Raw genomic sequence first — 13,255 nt, forward strand, 5'->3', positions numbered from 1 at the left:
GTTGTACTTGTTTGGTTACGAATCCGTTTCATTCCATGCAAAACTACACCACCCACAATGCTCTAGGACTGCCACTAAGGAGGAAGTGAAAGAGAAGGAAACGTCAGATTTGTTATCGTTTGGCCGACCGCGTCTCACTGGGTTGAAAGTTCTTGTTATTAGTTTGTCAGTGAGTTTTAACATCTGAAGCCATGGCTGAGAGAAATGGGCAGCTGAAGTCCGTGGTGATTCGCAGCTTCAGGCGGTTCAGCGAGCGATGTTTTCCAGAGAAAGCTGCCAGAAGCTCGATGTTAGATAAGGAGCAAGAAGAGGCGTCGCACTTGGGATATTTGGACAGCTTTCCTGTAAGGCTTTTTTTTTTAAGAAAAACAAAAAAAACAATTGTAGTTATAGTGTGCTCAACTCCTATGGTGTAGAGTTGAAAATTAGAAAAAAAGTTCATATATTCCCTCATCTGTTAGGTATGGCTTATTTTTTCAAAGACTTTATTTTTTTTAGGAATGCTTGTTTTTCTGATAGAATTGACTCTACAGTTTACTAATTAATATTTAATTTAAATCCTTGTGGTCTGTTAATCAGAAGGTTTTTGAGATGTGAAAAAATCAGACATTTACACTTAACATTGATCTTATCTTCAGTCTAATCATGGCATATTGCCCTCATAAAAAAATAAAGTCTGACTAGTTTCACCACTTGCATTAAAACATTTAGACACTAAGGCTTAAAAAAATTAACATCTTGCTGATTCTATTCCATCAAAACAAGGTGATTGCTGTTTTTGCAACTTAAATGCTGATTAAATGTTGGAAAAGCTCACTCTGTTTCTAGGGGGGAGGAGGGGCCCAATCATCCTGCAGGAGAAGCTTGTTTCAAGCACTTGTAATCATGATCTTGTTCTTTTGACCCTGATCTATATATCATAACCACTATTGAGAGTCAGGAAAAGTCTGGTCACTTTAAAACTCATTTCCCTGTCTCCTTTTTTAATAGCAGACCAGTATTCAGTATTTAGCTAATGTATAAATTAAACATATCCCTCTTTTCATAAGGTCGACGTGCAATTCCTGATCATGACCTTTCTCTCTCCTGTGGATATCTGCAACCTGGGAGCCACTTGTCGATACTGGAGGGCCATGGTGAGAGATCCGTTACTGTGGAAATTCTTCCTGTTGCGGGACATGCCACATTGGTCATCCATCGATCATCTGACAATGCCAGATCTGGAGTTGCTGGATGCACCGCTAGTCAGTGAGCGTGAAAGTTTGGATGACAGAAAAGAAGAGGAAGAGAAAAATAGGGAACTGAAATGTGACTACATGTCCGAGTAGGTATATTCTTAATGCGTTGATTTAAAACCAATTTGTAAAAGTTTCCTCCATATGTTTTTTTTTAAATTACTGTTTTGTTTTACCAGATACCTGAAAGGTTGTCCATCCTGCAGACAGCAGTGGTTGCCCTCCCGACCAGCATATGAACTTCTGACCTCATTCCTTCAGTATCTGGTGCCCTCATCCGAACCTCGCTATGCAATGTTTGGGCCTGGCATGGAGCAGCTAGATGTCTCTTTGGTCACAAGACTGATGCATGCCCCCGATCTGCTACCTGTGTCAGGTACTCCACACAGGCAGATAAATGGTAAGGCAATGCTAAGTTTTCCTTTTTGTTATTGCTATTTTTGCTAATTGTTCCGTTTCTGCAAATATAAATAAAACACAATTGTCATATTATTATTGCATCCTGAATCCAAGACTTATGCAATACGATCTAAAAAGCTTAAAAAACCGTAGACTATATACCACTTCATTTTTTGTTCTACTTTACCACATTACAATCCCAACTTTAATGTATATTACTGGGTTTGCCAGAGACTGCTTTTTTACTAGTTCGTTCTATAAATGGCTCTATCTCAGTCAGATTGGATGAAGAGCATCTGTGAACATCAATTGCAACAGTTCGACCCTCCATGGCATGTAGCAACTTTTAAAAAACACGTTAAGAATTTTTTTTCAGCGAGGGCTTTATTTCTTTCAATTCCTCCTTGAAAATCAGATTCACACAGGATGTAATAGCTGGCCTGTCAGCAGGAGCTGTGGATGTCTAATGGGGCTGGTGGACAGCCATGTCTACTTTTGCAGAAGGGCCACTCTATTCACCATTAGTTTACTATTGTTCTCCAATAAACATCTGAGGCCTCAATAAAGTAGTTGTGGTTTTACTGTGATAAAATTTTTAAGACTTTGAATCCCTTTCTTTCCACTTTGAGTTAGTCTACCATATAAAATCCCAATAATATTTGTTGTGTAGAATTTCAGGTTGAAATATGAGACAGTGTGAAAGAATTGCATGCATTGAATGCATTATCTGTCCATCTTACTTGTAGTTTTATGGCCTACCACATGATGGCAGTATTTACATTCTTTACTAGTTACTGTCAGACTAAAATAGTAAACCAAACTAAATCCAGACACCGTTTTTATTCTAGGTATTGGCTCTGGGATCAGCTACTTGTTCAACAACCAACACAAATTTAACATCCTAACGCTATATTCCACAAACAAGTAAGATCTTTATTCAAGATGTCACAGAGTTGCAGTTATTCACAAATCGTTTTTTGTTTAAATCTCTGTGAGCACACGGAGATTTACACTACGACTGTAGTAACTTTGCTTTCTGTCTGCAGAGCCGAGAGAGAAAAAGCACGACTGCAGCAGCAGAGCATCAGCAATAAGCTCTTTATCTTTGAAGGAACTGATGACGCGGGTTATCCAGTGTATACTCCTGCTCCTCAGGTGCAGAAGGTGTGCCAGGAGGTGGATGGCTTCATTTATGTTGCCAATGCAGAACCTGGAAAAGGTGAGGGAAAATTTAAGCTTTTCTTTTTTTTTGCAGCCATTGGTAATGTTTGACTTTTGAATAACTGCATGAAAACATTTATTTCTCAGGTGATGGGGCGTCTGAGGCCGCCCAGATTAGAGCTGTGCTGAATTTTGTTGGGGATTCCACAGCCAAGCCACTACTGGTGCTCTCCTGCGTCTCACGGGAACCAGAGGAAGCGAGTGAAGGAGCCAAATGTCGGACACCCTGCGTTTATGTGGCAAAGAGACTTGGCCTTCCTCAGCTATCTAATCGCTGGATGGTAACTATATCATACGTCATTAATTCCAAACTTTCTACTTAACCATGTAGATAATTTTCAAAAAGTGTGTCTTTTTTCCTTTCAGGTGCAGGATACAGTGGCAGAATCATTAACAGGGGTTTTAGATGGGATTGCCTGGCTGCTGAAGTCTTCTGGCGTCAAAATTTAGGGATGATATATTGGTGTGCCCCAATACCATCAAAGAGAATTTGACCACACTGCCACCTAATTTTGATGTCAGTATCCACCACTTTATTATTTTCACCTTGTAAGCTTAGCTGTCTGATCTGCCAAAATCTTACTTGAGGGAAGTAAGTGGAGTTAAATTAAAAGGTTGAGCAGCAAAGAGGAAAACTGGGACTCATGTGAATGAGCTAGTAGAGATATCTTTTTTTAAGTGGTGCAAGTGAAGGAATTCCAATTGGGCTGTAGAGCGTAGAAACCGAACAAACTGAATTATTTAACACTAACTGCAAGAAAACAAAATGCTGAAGCTGCATTGAGATTCTTTCACTTCTTTGCAAATCAGGGAATGTATACCTGCTGTAAAAACATAACGTTTCACCTTGAAGAAAATTTGGTGACACTTTTTTTACTTGTTTGGTTATTTTATATTTCCATATGATCACCAATGTTGTATCATTTCTTGACCCCTGGATTTCATAATTATGAATGTTTACTAGAAACTGTCCTGTGAAAGTGTCTTCATAAAAATGTTAGGAAAAAATTAAGTCTTCAAATAAAATGTTTACACATAGGTAAATCTATGAAATCTATTATATGAATGTAAATCTATTAAATTTACATAGGTAAATCTAAGAAATCTATTAAAAAACAAATAAAAAGTTAGAACTTTTGATGAGCATTGGATATTTGAAACATTTTGTAAGATGCTTTTGTTGAATACACATGTTTTTATTTCTTAAGAGCAGGAAAAAATTACCCTTTTTATTCAGTTCATACTCTTGTCGATTTATTTAATATGCAGTGACTTTTAAAAATTACCTTTGCCCCATTCACATCCCTAGACCTTCTGTTTGACTATTATACGTGTTACACCGCTCCCCACTGCAGATTATATCAGTCAACATCTGTAAAATGTTTTGTCTATTATTGTGCATAAAGTATCATGAATTATATTTTAATCTTTTAATGCTCTGCATTAAAAGATGCAGAATTTTCTTTAAATTCTAAATTCTGCACATTTGCGTCACTCAGATTGCCACCGCCTGCCCCTTAATGTGTTTAAAGTTGTGTGTTTGAATAGAAAATGGCAACCTAACCTGGTTCACCTCCATTTTCTGCATCCATAATGGCATAGTTCAGACGCTTTAATGGCAACAATAGGATCAATTCACCAGCATGTTAGGTATGACAAGATAATATGCTTCACTGACTCTCTTTTATTCTGGTCCCCTTAGTAACATTAAATTGTCAGCAAATGTTCTTTCTTCTAACCAACCCTTCCATCAAAAGGTTCCTCTGTCTCAGAAGTCATTTTTATACACGTGTAGGTTTAGAACAAGATCATGATTGCTTCCATTTGGGTCGATTAGGCAAACTTTAACGGTATTGAAGCGGAGATTGTTTTGTTTTTTTTTGTTTTAGTTTTTTCGTGCAATCTTTAATTTTCAGGAAATAATGGTGAATTCAGCCTGCTAACTGTGGGCATCTGTATGCAATTAGTGTGCTTCTAGGAGAGACAGGCATACGCTTTCTACCTTCTGTTCTGTGTAAACAGGATGTTTTGTCTTTGGTCCTCACTCTGCAGTTTTTTACCTTCTGTCTCGTCTTGTCTGCCTGTATATGTGTTTGTGTATAAGAGAGAGTTCATAGTTTATACGGGCTGGACGATCAGCTTGGATGACATTTAGATAGTCATTCATAACGGTCAACCTGTTTGCAGGCCAAGTAGGGACTAACACTAATAGTTGCTGTTTGGATAAATATATGATTTTGTAATGTTTGTTCAGTCATCTGAACAAATAAAAGAAATTCTTAGGTTAACCTGAGGTTGATTTTGAACTACTTTTAAATAAATAAATACGAAACAGAGTTATGGTGGGTTAACTCTGTTTAGTATTGCAGCTTCTTATCTAGATATTTTTAAAGTCTTTCTACTAAAGTCTGTGAACCATGAGCAATTCTCAACCAGTGAGATGTAGGTTTGGTGGGGGAGGGGCTCAGTCATGTTTCGGACTGTTGAATGAGTACCAGACCTTCAGCTGCATCTTGTCTTCTTAAGTCACTGGGGCCCTCTAAAATTAGAGGAAGGGAAGAAGATACCCTGACTGACTGATTTAAAACAGGCCACAGATTAGTGAGATGACACTTTATAGAAATATGTTAGGGAGTAAGGAATGTAAGAATATAAAGTTTTGCAAGTACTGACTGAAAAAGTACGACAAAGTGCTAAATGTGCAGTCCAAATGCACAGTGCAGTCAGACATTTACATGGATGTAATCAAATTTGGACTTTTATTCATGCATTTGAGCTGTTGTTTTTCCAGGGTGGACTGATCACACAACTTAAAAATTCAGAAAGTTTTAACAATGAGTACCACGTGCATAGGTTGGAATTTATTCTGAATTCGCACAGTGTTAGAATTATACACACAGGCTGAATTATACACATGCTCTCTAACTAATGTTTGGATAAATGTTCCTCAGCAAGTTGTAAAGAAACTACAAGCTTTTTCTAGCCATCCATATGAGCCTATAATGTTTTTATTTTAATATTTGACCTTTTTTGAATCAGAAATGACAGAGCTCATTTAAATTGTTTGTTATTCAGCATAGCCAGGATGGAGCTAAATTTTAGGTATAGTCTACACGTTTTCCACTGAGGTCGAAAAGCTGAGGAATATTAACGTCTCAGACCAAATGTTGTTGACTTTGTGAACCAACTGGTTCACAGAGTTCAATCAGGATTTCATACCATGATTTCTTGTATATTTTTAATTTGGTTCTTTCCAGTTTAATTGTATGTTTGTGGAACAAACTTCCACAAACTTCCAATTAAACTGTGAGTGATGCTGTGCCTCGTAAAGGCTTTTAAAAAAGAAAAAAAAAGTTGTATTTAGTTATGTTCAAGTGAAGCAGAAAATTGCAGCTGTAAAATAGCCAACTTGTCCATACTTACAATAAGAGCAATGATTAAACAGTAAGTGTAACAAAGAGGCTCCGTGACAACCCATATTTTTCTTCCCGTAGTAAGGATAGCAAGTGACGTAAATACAAAGTCATCAAGTCTCCATAGTAACCTTCAGATGCTTTGTGCTTTTGTAAAATTTGACAGAAAACACTCCAAGTGCAAGATGGATCAATTCGTGGAAAAGGACCTTCTGTTATGTTTTGGGACTGTTTCTACTCCAGAACCCCTGGGAACTTCATTACAGACCACAGCCAATATGAACCTCTTAAATTAGTCTGAGATTTTAAATAAAAATGTGATGATCGGGCGTGCTGTGGTGGCGTAGGGGATAGCGCGACCCACGTTTGGAGGCTTTGAGTCCTCGACGCAGCCGTCGCGTGTTCGATTCCCGGATCCTGCAACATTTACCGCATGTCTTCCCCCTTCTCCCTTTCCTGTCAGCCTACTGTCATATAAGGGACACTAGAGCCCACAAACGACCCCCTGGAGGGGAGGGGAAAAAAATGTGATGATCTATACTGGAGAACTGAAAGGGAGTCATAAACAAGATCATGAACTAAAACATATGGCCAAATCAACACAGAACACCATAGACAAACTGTAACTTTTTCATGCTCATCTCAGTCCCTATTCTGTATACTCTGACATTAGATAAGTAATTAAAAACTATTAGGGAGGGAATAAACGTATCCAAGCACTGTTAAGGTGAAAATCACCAGGTTTATTACTATCAGCTAAGACCTACAGATTCTTAAACGTCTATTTTATACCCGAGCTCAGAAAAAATAAAAAAATAAAAATGGAAACAGACTGACTCCCTTCACACGTGCAGAAAACATCTCCAGGACCATAATCTTCAATGTCTTATGTCTGACAAGTACGGCCAAATATTTCACCAGATTGTTGCTGTGAAATTTCATGAGCATTAAAATAAAACATAACATGACATTACATTTAGATTAATAAAGTCACAAGATATTCGCCTGTAGTAAAATGTCCCCACCACAGTACTAAAATAAGAAGTTTTAATTGTTTACAAATAAATTAGAAAGTCTAGCAAATAAAAATTTGACATAATACACGTGAAAATTTTAGAAATATAAATCCAATATTTCTGCTGGATTAGTTTTAATATGATGACAATATTACAGTCAGTGGTAATAAAGCTCCATTGTTGCTTTTATTGTGCAAACATATCACAGAAGCACAAAACATGTGCTATGAGTGAACATACAAGTCCAGAATTAAGAAAGAAGTGATTGTTATTAATCTGATGGACTTGGCTGTAAGCAGATCACAGTCTTCTACAACTTCTGTTTTTCACACCTCCGCCTTCTCTGTTCTTCACTTTTTCTCTGCTAAGCTCTTCTTTTCATTAGACTTAAGTCCCTGATTTGTATTCCAAGATAACAGTCAAGATTAAAGTAGGCTTAGAGGAAAAAAACAGCATCATTTGCATGATGCTTTCACCGATTAAGCTAAGCGTCCCTCTTAATTGTGTTGTTTTGCACATGGTGGGGCTCTCATGGTGATACTCTGTAGATCCCATTCATACCAAGAAATCTTACCAATTTGCTTCAATTTCCTGCCCACTTCACCTTGTCTAGTTTACAACCCTACCTTTGGCATACATATGACAGGATAGGTAATGGTATAATACTGGATTATGGTTCAGAAAATTTATTTGTGAATGATTTTAAGTCTATCAGCAGCTAAAGAACAACGTGAAGCACACTTCCCTCCTGATTTTCTCAGTTGTTTCTTTATCTGTGTGCAATAGAGACTACCACCTCCCTTTTCTAATCAAATAGGCAGCGAGGGCTTGACACAGATGTAAATTGCCACACTTTGACATGAAACTGCCCTAAATGCATTACAGGTGATTTGATGGGGTTGAGACAGAGGACACTCTTTTGTTATGGGGGAAGAAGAAACAGACAGCCTAGCACAAATTACATTGCTGCAAAAAAAGCATGCTTTGGCAGAAAACCAATAATGAAAATATGGTTGTGACTTGTAAAGCCTGAAGCATCTTGCTTATGTAGCTTGGAGTCTCTAAACCAAATCGCATTCAAAAACATGATCCAAAACATTTTATTTGGTTATCGGTCCTCATAAGGAGGTAACAAGAACCAAACAAATACATCTTAGCAAAACATATAAAAAACACTCCATTTGTAATCTGCATTTAATTAAGGCATATATTCAGACTGGGATTCAGTCTTGTAACAAATTATGCTATCTTCAGGAAACTACGAGGACCCCCCAAAGCTTTTAGAGAAAGCCTTGAGGGTCATCAAGGTTTATTTTGGTAAATGTGAGACAGGTCTTTGTGTTCTTTTTGGTCACCTTAATCAAGACGAGTGTAGCCTGCAGTGCCTTAGAGGTTGTTCTGGGTTTTTATGACCTGCTGGATGAGTTCTGAATGAGCTTTTAGATTAATTTTTGTAGGACAACACGTTCTGTGGATTCCCAACTGTTCCATGTTTTTTTTTTCCACAGCTCTCACTGTAGTTCACTGGAGCTCTGTAGCTTTAAAAATGGCTTTGAAATATGTTTTAGCCTGATAGATATAAATGATTTTGCTTCCCATCTGTTGTTTAATTTCTTTAGATTGGTGGACGATATTGCTTTTCGAAATCTTTAAGCCTACATCATATTCTCAAACAGTTTCTCTTACTTTTTTGATCATGTAAATTACATTTTTACTCTGAGCAATATTGTTTTAGGAAAGATAATAAACTTCAATAGATAAAACAATAAATAAAAGTGTTGATTAAAATCTGCTATTTGTACTGGGCTGTCTTTGTATGATATAAAAAATTGTTTGATGACCTGAAACTGAAACATACAATCGAGAAGAAATCTGTAGTGAGGTAAATCATATTTCATGGCACTGAACATTATTTTACCATGTAGATTCCCTTTGATTGGTACTGTAGTAACAACAAGTACCAACCATCCCACAGAAAGTACAGCTCTAGTGAAACATAATTCCTCCACTCCAGAGAATTCAGTGGCATTGGTCTGTGGGTCAGGTGCATTGTTCTCTTGTCACATTCAATACAGCATAAGTCCACATGATTCAGTAACGGATAAAGTGGTTCACTGCATGCCCCCATTCTCCTCGAACTGGAGCTATCTGTCACATAACTCCCTAATAAAAAGGGGATTCTTGGCCATTTAATGGGTGCAGATAAATAACAAGTGTTCCTTAGTTTCAATATGAATGTCAAACACCTTTTGGAAATCAAATGAGAATAATGAGGGGAAAAAAAACTTGACATAAACATTTAATCATAGATTTAGCCAATTAAAAGAAAAACCACAAAATATAACTTGGGGCTTGTTGTGTTACTGTAGGTTTTAATTGGAGATTTGAAGTATTTATGTTGTTTTGTCTCTCATAAAGAGTGTTTTATGTGCAGTACAGTTGGAGGATTCCGAAATGTCAAACCATAACTTGTGGACCTTGTAAATGAGAAAGGGGGGTGGAGGGTATAAAAACAAGATGACTCTCAGTGCAGACAGGGCAATTGCATTTCCTCACCATCACATCACAAATTATGTGTTGACAAATTATGTCAACACAGAATCTGTACATTGGAAATTGGAGTGGAGGCGATGAAGAGATCAAAACATACTTCCAGCCCGCCTCCCTGCCTCTCTGTTGGTATTTGAATTTGTCTTGCATTATTTTTGGTATGTTTCCACTGCTCTTCAGATATGGTCTGGTAGTGTGCAACCTTGGGCAACTATCTGACTTCAAATGAAGTCAGATTTATAGGTCACACATATCATTAATAAAGCAAACTTCATTTGCTCTAGCTTCATTAAGGCCATTGATTTTTTTTAAATACTGATAGATGTTTGCCCTCAAAAGACTGACTGAACCTACAGAACTGTGTAAGAAAAACACTCACGAGATCCATGCAAAACAAAATATGCTGTTTCTTGACAAATACAACTAACAATTGTGTGTCAACAGCAAGCAACAGCTGGAAACATTTTTTTTCTCTTATATGCTCACGTGTTTGGGCTGGACCTCCATAGTGACCGGTGGCTGTTGGTCAGGGGGTGGACAGCTGCTGAAAGCTAAAATTATGGGCGAGCCTCTAGAGACTTCACATCTCTAATGAGCCCAGGGAGCAAGTAGTTTGTCCTGCATCCTCTCAGCCTAAATGCCGACTAATTCCATTTACAAGCCACCGTGTTTTGCAAGGAGCATTTTTATGGTTTTCTAAGAAGAAAAGGCTGTCTCTATAGCTACAAATCTGAACTGCGTTACACTGCAAAATTTTATTTTACAAGGTATAAGTAGTAGCCATAAAAATTATTAATAAGAAAAGCAGCTTATTAGTTTTTAATGCTCAATATTCCCAGAACCATATGCACTTCTGTAACTGTCTACCTAAATATTTTGATTACAATTCAACTGATAACATTGGTTTTGTGAAATGTAACTTTTGGTCCTGCGGGGGAACGCTAAGACTAATATGTCGAGTTGTCTCAGAAATGAATATTTAGCCCATCAACTTGGTAAAATTAGGAAGTGTTGTACAACCAATTCTTGAGGAAATTTCTTTGCTGAAGCAGTATTTCAGTTTGTATCCATGTTTATATAGTTTAGTGACAGTGCTCATTGCTAAAGTCAAAACGGCTGGCAAGAAGAGATTCTTAGCATTACATACAGTTGCAGTTTTCAGCACATCGCCAGAAAAGATGAAACTTTACCAATAGTTTACCCAACAGGGCTAATGCTAATGCTAAAGTCAAAATTGTTGACAAAGACATTTTTGTTATCCAGTCATTGCAAAGGTAAGGCCCATCTTTGCTGCAGTTGTTGGGGAATTAATTTGAAAAAGTTTGAATAATGTTTCATTTTAGTGCATTATTATTTTTTCAACTTGTGAGGACAAACCAAATATGCAAAACGATCTTAACAAAATTTTATTTATAAAAATTTAGCTAAATGACTGCATTTTAAAATGTACTTGTAATGTAACAGATTTTTTAAAGAGTGTTTTAGATGCTACAAAGCCCAACTTCAGAAACCTACATGAATAAAGTGCAGCAGTTTCATTGGCTAAGTCCAAAAGTTGCTCTACCAGTCTGGTATGTTTGCTATAATTGATTTATTTGGTGCCAAACACAAAACCCTTTTAAAGGTTAAAAATAAAATGTCCTCCCTTTTTTTGTATCAAGTTTTAGGAGTTTAAAAAGAATCTAAGCACTTAAGAATCCTTAACATTCGGTCACTCTAATAATAAAGTTAATAATAATAATAATGAAACAGCATTATTCAATCTTTGGCTCTTGCCACGAGCCTGCAGCTAAGGGAGCATCTTATTTTGGAGGTTTGGCCCAGCAGTCTGTCCCCTCGGTGGTCCTCCTCTCTCAGCAGACTTTTATAGTCGGCGGATGAGGGCGCCTCACCGCCGTTAGACACCCACATACTTTCTCTCTGCGCGTCCATTTGAACCGGACTAGATGATGAGCGCCAAATAAGACGAAACCCGTCTACAGGAAAAAAGTTCGCTCCCGATTCAGTTTTTCGGTGATGTGAAAACCTCGAGTGGAGGAGATCTTTACCGGACACGGGCCGAAGGGAAAACTGCAGGATTCGTGCCTGTTGGAGCTCGCGCTGACCATCAAATGACCAACTTCTGAAAAGTCGATCTGGGCTGTTCTTGCAGTTTCTCAGCTCGAAGCTTCGCAACAAGTAAGTTTGGTCACGTTTTGAAAAAGTGCACAGCGAGTCGCGGCCATGCTTTAAATGCTGATGCACGTCTTGGAAGTATTAATTGCCACACTTTTTTCTTTGCTTGTTACAAAATCTTCTCAAGCGCTTCTACATGAATGCGGACAACCTCCTGCAGTTTGCAGAGAATAATATCCACTATTAGTAAAAGCATGTGTGTAGGACACTGAAATAGAAGATTGGCCGACTAAATAAGATTCGACTCTTGCCAAAAGTGACCAGCCATGTGTTGATTTGATGGATGCAGACTGTCACCCTCTGAAGCGTGTTTACAGTGCCTTGCACAATTATTCATAGCCTTTCATATAGTTTCACATTTTGTCACATTTGAATCGCAAACTTCTACGTATTTTTATGCGATAGATCAAGGCAAAATGAGACAATGTAAAGAAATTAACACAACATTTTCATGATTGAGATACATATATATAGGTATACAGTATGTATCTTAAAATCCGCTGAGTCAATAAATTGTAGAACCACCTTTCAACATGTATCACTAAAATGTTTGTCCCTCCTTTTTTTCTTTTGCCAAATAGTTGAAGGTCTTGCCATATTACCTCAATTGTAAGTCTGGACTTTAATTGAGCCAGTATAAATGGACAAATTTCCTTTGCATTTGAGTACATTTTTGAAAACCGCAGTTGGATAATATTGAGAAATTGTTGCAATACTGTTCATGAAATTTGTGATTATGATCTTGATTGTGGTCACATTGTACTCTTGTCTCTTTATTTAAAAAAATAAAATAAAATCTTGACCAGCCTCTGTGAGTTCTAGCATCTCAACCATTAAAAATATACGTAGCAGACATTAAGGGCACATAGGGTTACTCCACATGACCAAATATATGACTGATATTAACATTTGACAATTGAAATACGTCATCCTATAAAATGATACAAGGAGTTCTTGTGGTTGTGAAACTGCATACAAACAGAATGTCGTAATGTTTAATATAATAAGTGTGCTTTATTATATTATTTGTTTATCCAAATTCACATAGAATACCTTGTTTATCTAAATAGCATAGGTACACTGTAAAAAAAAATAAATAAAAAAGTCTCAAATTTACGGCCTCTGTGGTTGCCAGAACTTTATCGTATAAACACGGCAAAGTCTGTTTTATATTATACGGTAAAATATTGGCAGACCACAGCTGCCGGTATTTTACTGTAAATTAGAGATTGAAATATTTATTTGA

At 37.2% G+C, this 13,255-nt stretch overlaps 2 protein-coding genes across 3 annotated transcripts in view; both read left to right on the forward strand.

Annotated features, from left to right (window-relative positions):
* The first annotated feature begins 91 nt into the window (after positions 1-91).
* fbxo4 (F-box protein 4) lies at positions 92-9,020 on the forward strand. Its single transcript, XM_005795043.3, has 7 exons — positions 92-344; positions 1,050-1,324; positions 1,415-1,635; positions 2,483-2,558; positions 2,681-2,853; positions 2,943-3,136; positions 3,222-9,020. The coding sequence occupies exons 1-7, from the start codon at positions 192-194 to the stop codon at positions 3,303-3,305; spliced, it is 1,176 nt and encodes a 391-aa protein (XP_005795100.1). The 5' UTR covers positions 92-191; the 3' UTR covers positions 3,306-9,020.
* Positions 9,021-11,696: 2,676 nt separating this feature from the next.
* Positions 11,697-13,255, forward strand: part of ghr (growth hormone receptor) — a 31,443-nt gene continuing 29,884 nt past the window's right edge. For both annotated transcript variants that reach the window (XR_002753591.1, XM_023343816.1), the window contains exon 1: positions 11,697-12,012. The gene's annotated coding sequence lies outside the window, so the exon portion shown is untranslated. The remainder of the gene's footprint in view (positions 12,013-13,255) is intronic.

Source organism: Xiphophorus maculatus, chromosome 12, assembly GCF_002775205.1.
Source record: "Xiphophorus maculatus strain JP 163 A chromosome 12, X_maculatus-5.0-male, whole genome shotgun sequence".
Taxonomy (NCBI): Eukaryota; Metazoa; Chordata; class Actinopteri; order Cyprinodontiformes; family Poeciliidae; genus Xiphophorus; species Xiphophorus maculatus.